Below are 22,832 nucleotides of genomic sequence, written 5' to 3'. Positions count from 1 at the left end.
ATGTCATTGGTTTTAAACTTGTTCTCTGATTTACACATTAATTTTTATAGATTTATAGAAAAATATTTAAAATTTGTTAAGGTCGTTAGGATATTATATTATATAATATAATCAAATCATAAGTATTAAAAATCAACGCTTGCAGGTACTCGTAAAAAATGTTATTCAACGTTCACAGTAAAATTATGGTAAAATTTTTAAGAATTCTATAAATGAATACGTATAAGTTATAACTATGAGTCCAATGAAAATAAATCAATGATAATACATGTGTATATTTATCAACTGTAAACTTGTAAACAATGAAAAAATAATAATTTCAAGGTGATTCGTAGAGACGTATATAAACCTTTAACCAATGACTCAATAATAGGTTTAATATTTATTTAAGGTAAATATTTTCTAAAATGTTTTTTAAATATTTTATACAAAATAAAAAAACAGGTATGTATAAATTAAAATGGAAGGATAAATGTATTTCTGTTCTAAACAAGAAGATAAAATTGCAAATTTTTACATTGAATATTCAAAACATTTATCAATAGTTAATGTAATTTATCTTTAAGAAAAAACAAAATAAAAAAACCTTCGAGTTGTTATAAAGATTTTAAAATTTTAAATTCATTGGTTCCTTTAAACATTCAGTAGTATTCGACACATATACTATAATACGTTTTCATTTGAGAAAACTTATTATTTACATTAGAATAAAATAATTCACAAGTCTAAACTAATTACTTTTTAAAAAAAATCCATTTGATCTCCATTACCTCAATTAATTAATTTAATTTAAATGAAATTTGACGTTAATAATTGTAATCTTTTAGTTTCATTCTCATATGAACTATTATAATTCTTTATGAATTTAAAGTTTTTTTTATACATTTTAATTGTTTGTATATTTATATATAATATATTATACTGCCTAAATTTTACCTAAATAAAAAAAAAAACTTTAGCATATTTGCGTAAAAATAACTAAAGTTACTTTATACTATCTGCAATTGGTATTCATAATATTTAATAAGATAACAGTTTAATAATATTATTTTACAAATTTATTATACCTCAAAATTAAAGAGGATTTTTTTTCTTTTTAGTTCGAGTTTTAAATTGATGAGTACAATTCATAACATAATAATTATAATCTAAGTAATCATCAGAGATTTTTTTTATCCTCCTTATCTAAATGTGTACTAGCATATTTTTTTTATTAAATTGTTAAATATAAATTCTGGTATTAAATTATACATGGTGCATACGAGTAGTTTTCTATTATAGTTCATATATACAATAATGTGACAATATGTAAATCAGATTAGGAATTTTATTTTCAGTTGCTTCCATTATTTTTCCCCCATTCAATAAAACTTATATGAAACAAAATATTTATTTGACTTCACGTAATTTCATTTTAAATACTTATAGATTTAAATTATGAATTATATGGCATTTAAATTTTATTCAACAATAAAATATTAAACAATAAGCAACATTAATATTATACAAAACAAAATATTTTTTTTGATTTACATGCCTCAAGTATAAGATATATTAATTTAATTTTAACTATAATTACACATGTCTTACAATTTTATAACAATAATATCGTACTCTTTTGAATGACTAGTTCTTTTCGAGTTCAAATTGAATTTCAGCTAGAGATCGATTTTTAGTCTCCGGGACACGATTGACAACGAACAACATGCCCAAAAAACAAAATCCCGAGTAAACAAAAAACGTTCCACTTGGCCCAATAAACGTATCCATAGGGTTAGCTAAACACGTCACCAACCAAACAACTGTCCAATTAGTGGCTATGGACATACCTGTACCCATAGATTTGAGCTAAAAAATAGATGGAAATTAAACATATTAAAACAATCCAATGTACAAGTACTTATTTGATTATTTTTGTTATAAATAAACTGGTTTGAAAACAATTGAAATCAGACAAAATAAATTAATATGAAGAGAAAGATCTAGTTAACTATAGAGTATAAGTATCTATTAAGAAAATAAGAATAATTTTGATATTATTCTGTTTTTTAAATAATTATTAATAAGTATTTCTTCTATTGAGTGTGTAATGTTTAGAGAGTTATAATTACAATTATACGAGTATAACTTACTTCCGATGAGAATATTTCTCCTATAATTATGTACGGTATGGGACCACAACCAATTGAGTACATAGATATATACAAAACAATGGTTATGAGTGGTAACCAGTCCAGTGAATCAGCCACGCGAGGATTGTATTTTTTCGCAAAGAAATAATATGACAGTGCTAAAAAACAGATGCCCATTGAAGTCATTGAGTAAACCATTAGCGAACGTCTGCCAAACTTATCTGTGATCATCATGGATACAAACGTCATAACGAGCTAAAATAAATAGATTATATTTTACATAACTATCTTAAAGTATAATACAAAATATAGAAATTGGTATTCAAGTCTAGTATGTAAATAAATAGGAAATTTATTTTAAAAACGGAATAAAATATTTTTAATTTTCGTTTACTCCCTGATTCATAAATAAATGTATTAAAAATATCTACTGAAGTAAAAAGTACTACTAACGATTTTCATTCAATAATTATCGTAAACAAATAACTTTGAAAAAACAAACATATATAATAAAAAAATGCACAAAGGTAAAATAATTTCAAACCATTCTATTTCTACAAAACAACATTTTATAACTATTATTTATAATAAACGGTAGATTAATCTCCATTTGATGAGAATAAAGAATTAAGTTTTACGACAGTGTTCATAAAGTTCCCTTCTTTTGTGCTGAGATCTAAGATAATCAATTCTTTGATACTTAAGAAGACTTATAATATTCTTTAAACTTTAATTCAATATAGTATGTAAATATCTATAAAATAAAACCATTTTTAGGTTATTGAATAATTAGTCAAGTTAACTACAAGTGGATTTTAATAAACAAGAAGAAAATCGAAAATTGTATATTACTCGTTTTATTTAGACACAAACAGTATATACTTCATTGGTAAACAATTGCAATAGGTATCAATTGACTACATAAATTGTATTAATTAAATTTGTTTTAGTTTTGTTATACAACATTTTAATTTCAAGTTAAAATTTGGAATTATTCAGTTTTGTATTTTATTTTTTTGTAATCAAATAAATTGAATATATTAGTTTTCAGAAATAAAGTACGATTTTTCAAAAACTAATCACTTTTTTAATTTAAAAGAATAAACAAAGTCGAAAGTCCTTATTTAATTTTGTCCCCGAATAGTTTAAGGACAATATATTGAGTTATATTTTAAACAAAATTAATTTCGATCCGTCACTCGGTTCAATGTAATTTGCAATTTTAATTAATAAGATCAAACATTCGACCATGAAATATTAATTAGTATGAATATGTGTTGTTTCCATGTGAAATTAATGGTTAGTGGCTGAAAGCCAAATCGTATTGCACATCAGTTCAAAACGTACGAGTACTTAAATTGCCTACACAATACGCCGTGTGACCTAGAATATAATGTAGCCGCGTGGTGTTTTCAAAGTAATGATTTATTTCTAAATAATTTTATTTATTGGTAACATATTATATACGTGTCATAATAAGGATGCGACATACTTGTATTGTGCCAACAACGGTTGTCGAGAGCTCTGGACTAATTTCACTGCCTGAATTTTCAAATATATGTTTTAGGTAGAATATGATCACGTTGATGCCAGTCATCTGTTGGAAAAACATGCAACCAATACCGATCGTTAACGCCCTACGGTTCACGTTCTTTTCCAACACCTCACGCGCTGTATAACTATTTTTCTGCTCTTCCTCCACGAACTTCTGTGAAAATCAATAACGCGCGTGCGCCACACTGAATGAATATGAAGTCCACAAGTCTATTCGCGAAATTTGGACCACAAAAACCATAGTAATGCACTTTACCTGAATCTCTTCGAGTTCAGACTTACAGTCGTGATTAGGATCCCGTAGTCGTGCTAACGCTTCTTCAGCGCGCACTCTTTTGTCATCCCGGATGAGAAAATACGGCGACTCCGGAACGTACAACATCGCCAATAAGTGCACTACCATCCAAACGCCACAAGCCATATTGAGTTGAGTGTAAGTCAAAAAATTGCCGAAGATATACGAGAACAAAATGCCGGACACTATAAATAATTGGTGTAAACCTCCAAGGAAACCTAGAAAATCGAAGAGAAAGTCGAAAATGATCTAAAATTAATTAATCTTACAACAATATAATAATAACTTGGGCTGGGATTTCAATGCTACAAGAACGATGTTCAACTAATCTATAAGTATACCTATTTTATGCAATTATAATTTATTTTGAAATATTCTATTTGAATACAAATTATGTAGTTTTATCACTAATTATTCTTAATGTATTCGATTTCAAACAAATTATCTATGATAATAATAATGGACCTTTAAATAAAAAATAAATGGTTCTTATTTTTCTCAAAAACATGTTTTATATTAAGTCTTTACAAGCATCTAATAATTATTGTTCATCAAAATCATCATGTATGTTTTATCGGATTGTTTGCTATAAACTTAACACTTATCTAATATTTTAAATATTCTAATGGTTTTAATTTCAAAATGAAAGAATAATATATACTAATGTATGTAATTAGTTTTATATACGAAAAGATAAATTAATATAAAATCGATGATGAATGGTAATGTCTGAATTTTATTTTTTAGACCAGTTCAACAATAACGAGTACTTTTCGATATTTACAAACTTGTATCATGATCTACTCAAATTTGTGTACATCTGATTAAATATTTTTTTTTAATTGTACAGATATAATTTGATAAGGCTTCAGTATATTGTTATTTATTAAAAATAAATAACTCGTAACATTTGTAAATAGGGACGCCTGCAGAGAGTGCCATTGCACCCACTAAGATTTTTTAATAAACAAAAAATGAAAAAAAATGTATAGTATTATATTATAATATATTCAATTTTTTTCTGATTTTTTTTTCTAAAAACAAATAATCATCTAACGTTAACTTTCACAGGATAATATTATGTCCTTATGTCTTATGAGTTATGACTATATTATTAGTATATTCTTACTACACTGTGTCACTGTGTATGGTATAATAATTATTATTACATTTACTATCTAGACTATCTATTTATATATAGATGTCTGTACAAAATATACGGGAATTACAACGCTCGATAATCGAGAATATTCGATAACAAGTAACAAGTAACACTCTCCTCGGTCCTCCCCGTACATTACGATAGCGTCCAGCTCATTACTCATTAGTTATTGCGATTCATCTTGAATGTTGACAATTGAATGGTTTTCAAGATTAAATTACCAAGTTATAAAGGTATTATAGGTAGTTATAGTTCTTCATTTAGATACAAAAATTATCATTATGAGTAATAAAAGAAAAGAGCACTCAATATAAAGTTTTTTTCAAAAAAGAAACCTTTGCTACAAAGAGAGACAGACTTAACAGCAGGGTCACAAAACCTAATTTTGGTAAGTACCTACTCGAATACAAATTTTAACATATTATTATTTATTTTCAGTTAATATTTAGTACCTACTTTACTTAATTTTAAGACTGAAATTATCATATATTATTTATTAAATATAAAAGTATAAACAAATATAAATTTGTTACTCTTTAAATTACGAATATTGTTTGGTTCTTTAGTTATTTTATTCTAAAAAAAAGTCATACGTAATATTTATTTAATTAAGTTAATCTCAAATATATTATTTATACTGAAAATGGGGATATTAATTAAATTTATTGTATTAGGCTGTTGAATTCAATGCTCATGACATTGGTTCTTATATATTAATAGTACATACATTGACCGATGAAATAGAATTAATAATATTAGAATTTGAAAACATGTTTTAAACATCCCAAATTCCCAACCCTACAGTTTAGTCTTATGTATAATACATGTCTACATATTCTAATACATCAGATATGTTTTTTATTTTTATTTTATTATCAAATAAAGCAATCTAATGCATTAACCAGTGAAATAAAATAAGTATTTGATAAACCTGATCTTCTTCATTCAATTTCCTCAGAAAATAATTGTAATCAAATAATTCATGTAAGATTTTAGTAGTGTAGGTAATATTAATATTATATTTTTTGTATAGTTCAAGTTGTTAATGAAGTTTTTATTAATAATTTTGCTGTTGAAAATGATTGTGATCAATATGATATTGGACATTATATAAAAAATAATTTAAATATTACTGAAGATTTTAAGTATAAATTATGGTAGCAATTGTAAATTAACCAAATTGTGTGCTACTAGATATGTAGAAAAGTATAAGATTGTATAACAATTAAATGAAAAATTAATTGTTGTTGTAGAAGGTTTAAAAGAAATGTCAACATCAAAACATTTTAACAGTAAAACTAAACAACGAAGCCTTGAAATTCTAAATGCAATTACTACTCCAAATGTTGTTATTTTATTATAAATTATAGCAAAGTATTCTGCCAAATTTGAATTTATATCTATTATTTTTCAAGGTGTGAATATTGATTTACAAGAAGTTACAAAACACACTCAAGAGCTTTTACAAGTTGTAAAAAATGATAGATGTAACAATGAGTATCAATTTAACTTAATATTCAAAAAAGCAGAAGTAATTGCAACTAAAATTGATCTAGAGTTACAAATACCACTATGAGTTATCAAACAAACACAACGAGATTATCCAAGTAATAATATTGATGATTTTTTTAGAAAATCTTTATTTACTCCCTACTTAGATCTCATAATAATGTCAATCAATGATAGAAATTCTCTGATGAAAATTTAAAATCATTTTCGTTATTTCATTTACATCCAAAAAAAATGATAAAAATGAACATTGATGAGTTCAGTGAAATGGTTAAATCTATCAATAACTTATATGGATCTTTTCTTGGTAATTTTGAAGAAAAAGCAAGAACTTGGTATGAAATATGGCTAAATAAAACCATGTGATCCAAATACACAAATAATTGATTTATTAAAAGAATCTAAATATTATCCTGCTGTAAATATAGCTTTACAAATAGCCATTACATTACCAGCAACTTCCTGTTCAGTTAAAAAAACCTTAAGGTACCTAACATATTATAAATCATATTTTATATTGATTATTTAATTTTGACTTTAATTATTATCTACTTTAGTGCTTTGCGTCATATCAAAACTTGGGTAAGATCTACAATGTCCAATATGAGATTAAGCAGTTTGGCTCTAATTCACATTCACAAAAATAGATTTGACGATACAATATTTTTAGAAAAACAGAAAACCGATGTTATGAATCATTTTGGTCTAAATGTCAGACGTTTATCATTACTATAATACTATTTGATTCATAATTCATACAATATTATTAATAATTTATAATACATATATATTGTATTATAATTTATACTATTATATATTATTTTGCATTTAATTCGGAATTATGTTTATTACGTGGATTGTGGATATAATAATGTAAATATGCGGCTGTGTAAATATATAACATGCATTTCATTTTGCACCCACTGAGCTGATTTTCTGCGGGCACCCCTATTTGTATATGAAACTATTAAGTAATATCTACAACTAAACAATATCCAGACCATTAATCGAGCAATTGTGTAAAGAAAATGTTTATTCTAAGTCGATCAAACAAAAAGAAAGAACCTAAAACAAAGATTGCATTCGATCGCGTCAGAGGAAAACGATTAACTATGTATGTATACCGGTAGTCGCAAAAGTTCGAAATTATTACACAAAAACATTCGAACGATATACTTCAATACTAACGCGTATCGTTCTGTAATATCGATTAGCTTTTGGAAAAATCGAGACATTACGGCCCTCCGGAGCTCCATTTTCCAAACGGCATCGCATTCCCAGCCCGAAAACGAATACTGCACATGCGGTACACGTGCGCAGATGATATTTTTTTAAAAACCTCGTATCTCGGGTTCCGCTATCTCTCCGACGTACATTGGTATTATGGTGCACATTGCACCGCATCCGACGCCCTGCAGTGTCCGTCCCACGTACAGCATGCGCGTGGCTGTCGGGAAAGTGATCATCAGCCAGCCCAAGACGACGTTCGACTCGCCGATGATCAGCGACACGCGGCGCCCGAACACCGCGGACACCGCGCCCGCCGGCACCGCGCCAATAACCGCGCCCACGCCGAACATTGAGCACGCGGTCGCAGCGGCCATCGGCGACACTTCGAAGTCCACCGCGGTGCCATCCTCCAGCATCTTCTGGGTCGGTGACGACCATCCGAGCACGGTGCCGATGACGAACGCTCCCAAAGACGCTACAAGGCAGAACGGTAACGCGATATCAATTATGGTAATCTTATAGCGTACTATAAACAATAAAACCGGCGTTAAATTTTTTTTTTACAAAACATTTGTATGTGACTTGATAACTTAAACATAAAATTCACCAAGCGTTTAATTTTGCATTAATATTCGATTTAGGTACGTCCATTGTCAGAGTCAGTTTTATGCTCAAGGATATACAGTAAAACCTGTCTTGTGCGAAATTGTATGAGACCAATAAAAATCAGCTTCATTTCGCTAGCATGTACTTTTGCAATTTTTTTTATTTTTGCAATATATGTTATTTTGCGGTTAATTTGCGTGATTTTGCGGACAACTAATTTTTTAGTAAATTCAAAAAAATCGTTGACATGCTGGTGAAATGTCGCGAACATTTAAAAAAATCACTATTTTTGCAATTCAAAATAAAATAATTTATAAAACTAATTAGGTAACTGCTTTATTTTTATTTTTTTAACATATTATTATCATTTATCATGACATCTAACCTGCATAATAATTTTTTCAGTTTGTTTAAATATTAACATTAAAAATCGTTATTAAAAATGTATTTTCTTCACTTACGTTACAAAACTCATCTTCTCCAATTCCTCCGGATAACTCTTTCTATTTTCGTAACTTGACTTTTGGAAATTCTGTCTAAATGCCTAATGTTTCAGCTTTATTCTTTGAATCAGATAAAGTCTCATATATACATTGCTCTCGAAAGTTTAGTACAATTTTAAGGAGGCTTCCCAGACTTTTTGACAGTTATATCAAATTGTTAGTTTTAGTTTTTGTAAAATTATATTGATCCTGTCAATTGAATTGAGAATTTTTCCCAAACAGTAAGTATTCAAATGAAATAAAAACGTTAACGTGATCTTATCGAATTATCTGCATCAAAATTTATTTTTCTCGATAATGGTTCTTGTTTTAGAACGTCAAAATTTTTAAAAATCATATCAAGTCGAATACTTATATAATTTATTTTATTTTGAATTGCAAAAAATCTAATTATCCACAAAAATCGGAAATACGTCTCAAAATCACGCAAATTATCCGCAAAATAACATATATTGCAAAAATAAAAAAATCGCAAAAGTACATGCTTGCGAAATAGAGCTATAAAAATCTCCGTTTTAGGCAGGTTTCCGTGTAACTGAATAAGAAGGAACGTTCTGTTTCTATTATAGAGTTACAATTTTTCGCCCAATAATGAAAATCAAAAACATTTTTTAAAACAAAAATAATATATATCACACATAACAATTATTTTTGATTTTTAGTAAATAATTACGTAGTATGTAATAAAACAATAATTAATTTATGTTTTTACGATTAAATCATCACCATTTAACATTTTTAAATCTAAGAGAAAATGTAATTTCATATTGTTTTAAGAATAGGATAAGAATATATAAATCTAATGAATATTTGGTTTTTATTAGTCATACATATTATTAGTTAGATAATCTATAAGGTATAACATAATTATATTTGACATATTTTAATAAAAATAATTTTGTATTTTGATGTTTTAACTATATTAAACCATTCGTTACCAATAAGTAACATGCGAGTATGTGGATTTACGATCTATGGATCCTTTACACTATTAAGTCATAAAAACTTAGTCAACTAAAACTAAACAATAGTGTATATTCCTAGTGCAAAACTAATAGCTATTCAAATTAAAAAAAGAAATTACAACTACGATGAGAACCCTTGTATGAACTATAAAATTAAGCGTGCTGTCATTAAAATTAGCATATATGTACATTGTACATACATTGTATGATTGTTTTTTTTTCGATTAATGTAGAAAATATGTACGTGTTTTATGAACACCATAAAGGTAAAATATTCGTGATAATTTTAACATGCTAATTAAAAACGATTTTCAAATTCCTCCGAATACATCTAGATTGTCTTATAAAGACGACTGATGACGACTTTTATTTTTATTTTTATCGACACGACCAATATGTCATTTTTCATTGACTATTATGTACGATTTTTTTTATTTATTTATTTTTTTTTGTTGTTTGTGTAATGCGTTACATGAAAGACGATAATCATTAATATTTAACCAACTATTTCGATGTCATAAATATATTATCCTGTTAGTAATTTATTCTAGTACTAGACTTTGGACGTCTGACAAAAACAATAATATTTAATATTTTATTTTGGTTTCATTTCGATACAATATCCTGAATGGAATTTAGTATTAATATATAATTATAAATCGTCATTTTGTCATATATAGTACGAAGAAACAAATGAATAGTTCACACTTAACGTATATATAGTCCTTACCAATTTTTAACTACCCGCACATATAAATACACACTATATTCTACAATATATTGTGAAAAGCTTGTGTTTTCTAACCATCGCAACTATGAAGAAAATTCTTAATAATATAATAATAACTGTGCATATAAATCGATTGTTTGTACATTACCTGACAACGCAAAAGTAATCTGAGATATCTTATTATTTACTGCTCTGAACATAATTCGACTAGATCGTGTGGAGTCCCGACGAAAGTAAAATTTAAATACAATATTGTGTGTTCCCGTAAGATTTTCAAGACTAGTCGGCCGGGTTACATTTTATCTAAAGCTGAAACGCTGGCTACTTAAAATATTCAAAATTATTGTGTGAGTAATTTAGCTATTATTGTTTGGGTATGCCTAATGTTTTCAAGGTGCAACCTTATATTATTCGTTTGACAGATGAATGTTTTACAGTTTATTCTATTGACATACGTTTTAAAAATATATAAACAACCGTAATCTAGTACTTACTAAGTACACACTTTCGTTTAGTGATTTAAGTATATGACTTACAGTAAATAAGTGGGAAATTTTTATATATATATATATATATATATATATATATTAATTTTAATATTACTAAAGCTTAGCCTTTATGAATGCTATATCTTTAAATGACCTTTATTATAATTATTATTACTGGCTTGTATACCGTCAGTTTTATAATAACCTCATTTTAAATAATGGAACATATTAGTTATTGTGACAATGAAGTAAATATACACAAATATCAGGTACAAACAATTGGCTGCAACTTGCAATGTGACAGTAATTTTATGGTCACCGAATAAATTCATGTGATTTATGTTACGGATTGTTTTTCAATTAAGTAGTCACAGCGTACCCTTCATATGTATTAAATTCAGCGTTCCTATAATACATTAAAAATAAAATAATAATATCAGAATTCAAAAACTGTGTTCAACGGTGCTTATTAATGTACTAATTGGCATTCTTTAACAATATCGAATGGATTAGTATATTAAACACATTATTCATAATATTACATATGTAATACACATATAGTTTGAAATCCTTATGCAAATAATGTCTTTGTAATAATTCAAACAAAATATCATGGAGAACGTGATACATCGTTTGGAATATATATTATAGAATAATTTATGTAATCAACTCAATATATAAACACATAGACAGGAAAAATTTCAGTGAATGGTTCAGTAAAATTATAATAATAATAAATCTTTATTGCAAAAATTTGTTTTTTATATCATATAAGGAAAATTTTGAATTCTCCTTGATTTTTTATGATTTTGATAATTTTTTTAGCTTTTTGAATGAGTTTTTTACGTAATTTAAAATGTTCTAGTGTACCTTTACTTTATTGCGATAAAAATAATCTAATTAATTAAAATCTTACCTAAATGTAGTTGAAACCTTAAAAATGTATACGAATTAATATGATATTTTGTCAAATCTTCATATAATTATAGGCGATTTTTCTAAGAAATATGGTATCTTGATAAATAATGTTCACAAAGTAAATTAATAAAAATAATAATAACAATATAATTTTCAATTATTATTAACAACTAGAACTAATTTTAAATTGTAGTTAGTATTAGTTTCTTCGTATTGCTCAAAAACTGTAAAGAAGAAAATTTCGCGTGATTATAACGTAACTGAAACACCAAGTTAAAAATTATAAATTTTTCAGAGGATTCAAATTGCAAAAAATTAAAATATCATATAAATAATATATATATATATATATAAAGAAACATATAGATTCAAATTGTTGTTATGTTGATAAATATGAAAATAGAATATACAAAAAAATGATAATCAAACATGATTTGAAGATATACAGGTAAATTATAAAATATTATGTAAAATCGTGTTTTTTAAGAGGAAAACGTAATCAGATATATGTGGTAGTGTACAACATTTTGAAGAAAAATATTATCTACTCGGTGATATTGAAACCTAATTTTTAAAACAAATAATAAATAATAATAATTAGCATGGCTGTGTCGTATTGTTATAGTGTAAAATTAAAATCGTTTATCTTAAATTGAATTGTGACATTTATAAATTTATTCAGTATCTATGTATAATTTTAAAATAAAATGTTAATACAATAAATTTATATCGTCAAATGATTAATTTTAATGTATAAAAGTTCTTTAAAGATATATCTACAGCACTTAGTTATATTTTGTAAAATGGCCAACTATAGCAACAGAAAAAATCACGTAATGCGTGTTCATAACGCTGTTAATGTGCAATATTCAGGGACAAGGATAAATGTTTCGGTTTATATTCATAGTTAAAATAATAGTAATAATAGCAATAATACATATTATTTGTAAATATATTAAAGACCATAAGCTTTTATGGATACATTTTAGTTTTGTTTAAATAACTTTCTTAGCAATCGATTTATGAGCACATTAAAATATATGAATAGTTATATAATCAATTTTGTGGCCAATTAAGAAGTAGCCGCTTTTTCGTTTGTTGAATTGTATCTGATAAAAACTATAAAAATATTTAAGTTGACTGTATCACTTCTGTTATTATATAACCGACGTAGTAAATTGTACTTGATTTATATTCTATAAAATTAATTTTAAATTTTGACGATGCTGAGGTAAAAAATACTTGAAATAATCTTAGAATACTTAAAATTTAAGTAAACAATTTAAATGTATCTTTTTAGTTAAAGGTAATGATTATTGGTTCTGTCAAAATAACAATGTATCATATTATTTACAACTATTTTTATTTTTAAACTTGAATTTGTAAAAAATGTTCTGTTTGGAATTTATATTCTCTACCATATACCAAACCAAGTATTTTAACCATATAAATACATAAATCAAAATTGTTCTTGTAAGAATTTGCTTAAAATATATACTAAATCAAGAGAGTATTTATGAATGTTTAGTCTATTTTCTCGAAATTATCTTTACATCCATCCAATATAATTATCATTAACTAAAAAATGAATTTCTAATAAATATTATTATTTATTCGATTATTATATTATAATAAATAATTATATAATTAAATAATATATAATACTATTAAAATTATGTTGTAATAGAATATTATATTAATTGGATAAATTATATTTCAATACTGCATTTTTATTTCGCAAAATATTTCATTATTAAACAATAAAAATAAATGTTTGGTACATTTACATTATATCACATAGTATACATACCATATACATATAACATTATACGATGATAATAGAATTAATTAATTTTGTTGTAATTGTATACATACGTTTATTGTATAATATCTAGTTTTATATTAATTACAATGTGTTTAAAATGTTTGTCTTTAAGAATTCATAATCAATCTAAAATACAAGTAAACAACATTATTTGAATAATGATATATATTTCAATATATGATTTCAATAATAACATTTTACTGTGCAATACTGTTGCATTTTAAGTGAAACTTAAATCCAGAGAGTACTATTTACCTATATTCTTAATTTTTTGGTATAAGTGATGTAAGATAAATTGTTATTGAGACTATAAATATTATAATAATTTTATGTTTTCTAGTCATAATTAATTTTAATAAAATTATTATTTTGCACAACAAATAGTTTAAACATTTATTGAAATAATTTCATTTTTAAGCCAAGTTATTCAATAAAGGAGAAAACCAACAGGGAAATTACGAGTTACGCAAAATTATTATATTGATATAAATACATATTGAATCATTTACTAAATCATAAAAACACATACACATAAAATCTTAAATAGCTTCTTTTTTGATGACAACCCGCAATTTTTTTAATTTTCTCAATTTTTTTATGCAGAATGCATAAATATGCATGTAATATAATGCATACATATGTAGTTGTATATAGTTAAATTTGCATAGTTGTATAAAGTTTTAGACAGTTTCATAAAGTGAAAAGTATGGTTTAGATCGAATCAAGACAAAATTAATTATTAATTAAATGGGCAATCATAGTACGATAAAATGAAATTTTTTACGATTTTAATTGAACTTATTTAGTATAAAATTATTTCGATCGAACCTTTAGGTAATAAAAACCAAATTGATGTTGAGCCAAATTATTATTACTTTTCGAATCATATTTTTAATTCATCTATAAGAAATAATACTACGTATTTTCACTCATTTAACCTACAGCTATGTTTACCAATAGACTCTACAAATAAATTCTTCCTATTTATTATATTTATTCTATTACCACTTTCGTACGTACATAATTAGATGTCAAAAAATAACTATAATGTACATTATATATAAACAGAGAGAGTACATTCTTTTAATAAATGTATCTTATTGGAAAGTTATCTCGATCTCTGAAATTACACAATTAGTGTGTTATAAGTCTTAAAATAACACTATCGTGATTTATGATTTTAGTGTTGATGTATAATTATTTTTTACATACCCATTAAGCGTTTCACGTTTCCACGATAGTAATAAATAATTTACCGGATCAATTTTACAAGAACCGTGACGATTCTCATTAATTTCAGATTCCATAATGCAATATACGATATTTTGTAGATCTATAGATACTCATAAGTATATAACAAATAAGGGAAGTGTACTAAAAAATTTAGCGCTTATTTTTTAAACATTTCAGTTTATCATTAATGTCATCGTGGGAACATTAACAATACAAGACGTATACGTTTCACGGTCGTTTTATAAATGAATAAAACACTAACTACAAGAACTAACAACTAGGAACACTCAACATACAAAATTAGTGTGTTTAATTTAACAACAATTGAAATAATACCAAAAGCTTTTCAAATTTTAAACAGATGAAATAAATTGCATTGTCAGCATCATTTGAAATGTCAAAATCGATCAATTAATTTTCGAATCCTTTCATGCTGTTTATGAGAAGGTAAAAAGTTAGTATCTAGATACCTGGACTAATCAAATTAGTAATTTAATTAAATTAAAAGCTCTTATAAACTTGATTGGAGTTATACATTTTATTTGGCGTCAATGTTTATCGGAGTCCGAATTATAGTGTAACGAAACGTTCATTACGTTCAATTACAATTGGACCTGCAAATACGCGATATTTAATTGTATATTTTATCACAGTTTCAATCATGAGTACATTTTAGTTATTAGACTTAGCTTTTTCTTCTCCAGTTCTACTTATGATTTGACGATTAAACATTAAGTGCTAGTGGGATATATGTTAAACCTGTTACGTCGTGATCGTATGCGGTAAACAGAAAATGCATTGGGTAAGTAGTCAGTAAGACCTGGTATGTAATACTAACTTAAATAATGAATCGTATTTTTTCCCTTAGAAAAATAACACTACAATAATACTACTATTAGATAGCGAAAACAAACTATATGTATAGGTACAATGATGCAGATAAAAGGTAACCAATTGATCCGTATGGATAGCTCATGAATTATTGGGTGCATATTATTTGTTTTAATCAAATAATACACACCCTAACCCGCATGACTAATCGCCATTAACATACCTGCGACCAGAAGTAGCAACTAGTGGTCACACTTGCCCACGACCAATAAAGAGAATATAGTCGAATTGCACTTACTTAAATCGAATTGCACTTGGGTTTAAAAAAGGGAATGGTCAAATTGTACTCGGGTAAAAATCAGGTAGTGGTCTAACTGCACTTGGGGGCGAATGTAGTTCCTACACGAGAGTAGCAAGTAAAAAAAATACATACGTTAGTTCCTACACGATGAAAAAAGGTGTAAATATGTATATACGATGTATATACAAATAAATTATATGATGATTATACAATATAATAAAAATCGCATAAGGCATTTTCCTTTTTCACGATTGAATATAATATAATATAAAAAGTAAAAAATATAATAAAAATCGCAAAACGCATTTTCACAAATAAATATACGAATGTTATAAAATATAAAAAAAAATTGCATTACGCATTGTTACAAATAAAATAATATAATATACTTAATATAAAAAGCGAAATCAAGTTCTGTATCATTTTTATCGATGGTGAAAAGTCGTAAATATGTCGAGTCGGGAATCGGGATACTATTATCAGCTTGTAGCTTTTTCGTATTTTCCAGTAATTCCGTATACGTTTTGCTTTAAATTATGTATGTTTGAGTGTATAGTTGTATTAAATAGCTATACCACGCTATACCAGCGTTTAAAGTTTCAATAACAAATCTAATTATTATATACTTATTTGTGAAAATGCGTTATGCGATTTTTTATTATATTTTATCATTATATTTATCATATATTTATTTGTATATACATCGTATATACATATTTATACCTTTTTCCTCCGTGTAGAAACTTACATATGTACCTAATTTTTACTGTGTAGGAACTTACATATGTCCGTGTAGGAACTAACATATGTAATTGCTTACTTGCTTCTCTCGTGTAGGAACTTACTATTCCCCACCACTTGGGCTCAAAAAAGTATTTCAATAAAATTATCATGCATTTGAAGGGGTTTGATTTATTTTATTTAGTTATATTTAGTATCACTTAGTAATCATTGGCGTGGTTAAAAATGATTTTTTTATACATCATATTATGTTAATTATATATATTTACATTAAAATTGTTATATTATACATTATATTATATTATATTATACATATTATTAGTATTATACATTTTTTTTTTTTAATCGTCAAATTTAACTATCGTCATTATTATAATTCTTTTTTGTCATTTCGATAATTTATTGTAGTAATAAATAATTGTATTCAAAAATTCTACCCTGGTAATACACTTCTGAGTATATAAGTCAATATATTTTTGAATATTATTTATTTTTTTCTGGTACCGTGTTATTGATGGTTTAGTGCCAGTGTTCTGCATTAAAATATAGGTGTCGATTTGTAATCGTGTTAAAACATCAATAAATACAAATATATTTGGATGTAGTGATGAAAATGATTTATTGAACTTCACATGGAAAGACTTGCATGCATTAGTAGTTTTTTGACTAGAAATCTTATCTTAAGTCCAAATATGAGGCGGAAAAAGTCCTTCGTCAGAAATATAATTATCAACTAAATAATCATTACATTTTTTAACAGTGTAATTTTCTGGGATAGTTGACATAAAATCATCTGTATAAGATTCGCCAACTTCAATTGCATTTAAAAAACTTAAACCAAATATATTACGAAGCCATTTTCCAATTTCTGTTTCAGATTTGTAATCAGTTGAAAGTCCTAAATTTCGTATTTTACGATACCATGATTGTGATAAATGGAATTTACAACCTATTATTTTACATAAAGGAAACTTTTCATTGATCGCATTATGGATTGCTTGTTCAAAATCTGCTAAAAATAAATTTAACATAAACATTAAACCAAATTCATTGCACTTTTCAGTAATAATTTTAAACATATTGGTGACAAAAATATTATCTGCGTTATTTAAATGGCACGAACTAACATATAATGCTATTAAATAGGTACGCCGTAGCGTTCTTTAACAGAAAGATTCTTATTATTTTTAAAGCGTTTTCCATTTTAACACTTTTTGAACGAGTGCAGTTCGACCACTACCTTTTATCAATCCAAGTGCAATTCGACCATTTATTTGTAGGTAATAAGTGCAATTCAACTATCTTGAATAGAGACACAAGTGTCATGATGAGCTTAAGAAAAGTTATTTAAGATTTAAAAAAAAATATTATTAAAAATGTATTACTATATAAAAAAAAATAGTTTATGTGTATAAAAATAAATAAATAAATAAATGCCTGGTCTAAAGTATTGTAATATACGACCAATTTCAAATTAAAAATATTTTGTGTATTACTATGTATAAACTGTTTAATTATATATTAATTTACGAGTGTTAAATATTATTAATTTCTATTTTATTATTTATTATTTTGTTAAGAATTTAATATTATCGTCACGTATTTTTTTGCTTTAAACTGTGTTATAACGTTATAATTACATAATTTTTATTAAAAAGTAAAATTATTTTCCTCTTGATTCAATAAAAATCAATGCGTTTTATAACTACTGTGCACAAATATTATTACTATTATTTTTATTATTATTATAATTTCTTTTTTAAAAAACATTCATTCCGTAGTTTTACATGTACAACACTAACCATAATGGAACACATGTAAGGATTTAAATGAATAATACCAGTCGAATTAAAAATATCAATCATGTAAAAAAATCAATACATTTATACCACTCGTTTGCTGGAAAAACATACATCCAATATTGATGTATAAAGATTTCCGATTCACCTTATTATAAAACACTTGATATATTGTATAGCTTTGCAGTTTTTTCGGTTTGACGAATGACTAGGAAAATAAAATATGTAGAAATATAAAATTTGAGTGTCTTAAGTTCAAATAGCATAATAATTAATTTATATTAATATTAACATTATTAAACAATGTCTGTACTTATTGCCGCACAAGGCGTATTCACTTATTTCTTCAATAATGTATTTTTATTATTATTATCGTAATAACCTGTAAATTCACTAAAAAAAAATAAAATTTTAGCAAAACAATATTTCATAATACAAAATGTAGAAAATGTCTTGGTCGGCGACTCGGATATATATAGTACGCCGAGAATATGTAATAGGTACACCCAAATGCTACAGACTGTGCAAAATAATTCTTACATCATGAACGAGCCCAGTGTATATGAATACAGTATACCTGTAACTACGAAGAATTGAAAAATTGTTTTCAAACGACTTGTGAGAAGATACATTTTATTTAGTTTAAAACATTGCAATAGATACACAAATATAGACTGTTCACTAACTAACGCAATATAATAGCATTAGCAATTTTGACTATTATTTTCTTTAATCAATTCATGTGAGTCACTATTTTCAAAAAAGAATTTTATAAATTCTGATTTACCTAATCGACTAACTAATAAATGTAGTGCCGGATGTACTTTATGAAAAGTTATTAATTATAGACCGAGTATCAACGAAATGGCAATTCAACAAAATAAATCACAATAAGATGATGAATAATTACCAAAGTAATGCAATTATATATTTATTTAAATATTACATTTTTATATGTTTATACTTTTAATAATAATTTTTTTTTTATAATATGTATATATATCCATAATATTTATTGGCAAGCTCGAAGATAAAGAAGTTAATTTTTGGCATGAAGCGTCAAAATAATCTGCCATCCCCGATCTGTAGGAACTGTTTTCGTTTTTTTCGGTTAGCGACGATATCACGCCACAGGTTCTTCTGTCGACGTGCGTATGTGACCTTGTGTTCGTACACGGACCTTAACTTTAGGGATCACAAACATGTTCGGTTTAGTTGTCTAGTAGTTATATATAAGTTATTATTTTCACGGGCCACCCTGTATACAATGATCGATTCGCCAGAAAACCACGCACGACCAAACTTGGTCGTGATTTTGAGTACGTGCTTGAGCGCGCATACGAACTTATCTCTCATTCACGGTTCGTCTATCTCGCCAACGTACACCGGTATGATGGTACACACCGCGCCCACGTTCACGCCCTGCACCACGCGGGCCACGGACAGCATCATGCTGGTCCGGCGACCGATCAGGCTGGACACGTAGCCGGCCAGCAGCGCGCCCAACGTTGAGCCGATGTCGAACACTATGTTGGACGGTGGACGTTTGGACGTCACCGGGACGCGAAATCGCCTTGAACATCGAGTCGGCAGACGATGACCATTCAGGTATCGTGCCCTTGACAATTCCGCCCAACGTTGCTGGAACATCGTAGTTCTACTGCACAATGTTCGACCAAACGCGCGACGGGTTCGCGAGGCTTACGGATAATTTCCGGTGCAATGGACTCAAGAGGTGTTTTCGCGATTCCTCTTCATATTTTTAATATATTTATATTCTCCTGTTATAGGTTGCGGGCAATATTGTAAAATATTAAAAATAATAAATAATTTTGATCGGTCCACTACTTATGATGTTAGGGTGTGTATGTTATATTAAAAAACCCATTAGTTTTATGAAACTGTATATTTAATTAAAATAAATGCCTACTATCCGTTATTTTTACTCGCTTTGACCGAAATATACTAATGGTCACATTAGAAATAGATGTTCGACCGGATAAATGAGAAAAATTAATTTAATTTAATTTCTTTAAGTTAAAAAATATTTCAAATAATAGTCAGTAGCAGGTTGCAATCAGTTTATTTTTAAACTAAATTATAATTTGATTTAATAATTTTAATAGGTAGTTCATGTTTGAACTTAAAGTATGATTGGGTAAATTTTTATTAATTGAAACACATTTGGTCGCTTATTACGGAAATCTTTTTAGCAAATTCTCCAATTGTTTCCAAGAAATATACGTGTTTTTTTTTTTTTTTTTAATAAGATTAATTTAAATAATTTATTGTTTTTCAAAAAGAAATTTCAAGTAGCTAATTAGTACACATTTATAATATATAATATGCTTATTTATAATAGATTATAATATTAATGTATTGTAATAATGTGTATCATATACATACTTCATTAGTTTTTGATGTGAAATAGCTTTGGGGTTGTTTTCAAATAAATTAAAAATTAATTACTACTTAAATACATTAATATAATAATCGTGTACAGTTCGAGTTCAGGTATCGAGTTGCGATAAGAAGAAATTGCCTAACATAGACCGGTTGTATTCTACCAAAAATAATAATACAATTATTTTATACAAAGTATTTTTCTAACCTAATTATAGCTGGAAATTGTGTACAATTTATATATCCACAATAGGTATTTATTCTTTAAATACCATGTTTTTCTACTCATTATCTCAATAATACGATTGAAGTTTAATTTTTATTTATAATTTAAATCGTATACTATTAAACTTATCTATTTTAAGACCTAACAAATGTACCATTATTTATTTTATTTACATTCAACTTAGATCAATGTTTGATTTGTTTTTAAAATATTTCCAGTCAATGAATTTGTGTATTCTAAAAATAACCTAAATCGACCGTTTTTGAACGTATTTATATCTCGTCGATAAGTACTTAACCTGTTATAAATGATTAGTATTGTAATTCCGTAAACATGTTTTTTTTATGGAAGCTTTTTTGTAGAAATTCACATAAAGAACCGTTATTCATTTTTTAATGACCATTAATTTGGTAATGAATATTAAATACCATTTTTTAATTTTCTAAGGTCAATTGCTTAGTATAGTAAGATAGTTTAAAAAATTTAAATTAAAATACATTGTACATTATATACATTATACGTATACTACACTAATCTTGAGGTTACTAAAGTTATTTTATTTTATTCTTCTACTTAATGTATAACAAACGACTTTATTAAATATGAATGACTTTACTAAAATAAAATTAATATTAATATTAAAATGTAGACGATAATTAATTTTAGAGTGTTGTTCTGATAGTTTTTATACGACTATTATCAACAAAACTATTAAGTTAATACATAAAAGAGCTTTAAATTTAAAGATAATTAGTAAGTTGAATTTTTTATCAATTAATCATCAATATATAAGAAAAATTTAATTTTATGATTTAATTTATTTAATTTTTCTTGTAATAAATTATTTAAAATCTAAATCAGTATAATGTGTACTACACGACTTCTGAAATAAAACTATTAAAATTAAAATGACGGCTTAACATATTTTAAAAGAACGATTCAAAATAAATAGAGGGACGACATTTATTATTATACAATGAAAAAATTCCATGTTCATTGTGGTAATTACCTTGACAATATTACCCATTGCAAAATAACTACTGAATGTTATCTTTAACATTAAATGATTATCTTAAGGAGCATTGGAAGTGGCCGTATATTGTTGGGCTTAATGTAGGCGATTTCGAAGTGTTTGTTCAGTGAATAGCGTGTGTGAAAAAAATTTGAATAGTGTCTATACGCTTAAGTCATTATAAGTGGCTACTGTTTCGGACGTGACTATGATTACTGATATAGATTACTGTCAAAAACTTATGACTTTTAACAATTGTAATGATTCTGAAAATGAATTTTAGTTTTATTTTTATAATTGTATTATTTACAATTTCAATAATAGTTATTTAAAAAAGCTACCCAATCATTTTTTTTTTTTTTTTTTTTT

The 22,832-nt window shown here is 26.3% G+C and overlaps 1 protein-coding gene and 1 pseudogene across 2 annotated transcripts in view; both read right to left on the bottom strand.

Annotated features, from left to right (window-relative positions):
- Window positions 1–1,538: 1,538 nt before the first annotated feature.
- LOC112688288 (facilitated trehalose transporter Tret1-like) overlaps window positions 1,539–22,832 on the bottom strand; it is a 22,154-nt gene continuing 860 nt past the window's right edge. The window contains exons 1-6 of one of the 2 annotated variants that reach the window (XM_025561410.1): window positions 10,835–10,963; window positions 7,992–8,357; window positions 3,943–4,199; window positions 3,625–3,840; window positions 2,133–2,387; window positions 1,539–1,848 (exon numbers count right to left, since the gene is read on the bottom strand). In XM_025561410.1, the coding sequence (XP_025417195.1) occupies window positions 1,627–1,848; window positions 2,133–2,387; window positions 3,625–3,840; window positions 3,943–4,199; window positions 7,992–8,357; window positions 10,835–10,886 (1,368 nt within the window). In that variant the 5' untranslated portion in view covers window positions 10,887–10,963 and the 3' untranslated portion in view covers window positions 1,539–1,626. Of the gene's footprint in view, window positions 1,849–2,132; window positions 2,388–3,624; window positions 3,841–3,942; window positions 4,200–7,991; window positions 8,358–10,834; window positions 10,964–22,832 lie in introns of those variants that run through there. The other variant, XM_025561411.1, reaches the window with a different exon arrangement.
- Window positions 15,823–22,832, bottom strand: part of LOC112688370 — a 27,572-nt pseudogene continuing 20,562 nt past the window's right edge.

This window comes from Sipha flava, unplaced genomic scaffold, assembly GCF_003268045.1.
Source record: "Sipha flava isolate LNK unplaced genomic scaffold, YSA_version1 38_pilon_pilon, whole genome shotgun sequence".
Taxonomy (NCBI): domain Eukaryota; kingdom Metazoa; phylum Arthropoda; class Insecta; order Hemiptera; family Aphididae; genus Sipha; species Sipha flava.
The sequence above is the reverse complement of the archived record's forward strand: the minus strand, read 5'-3'. Positions and strand labels throughout refer to the sequence as shown.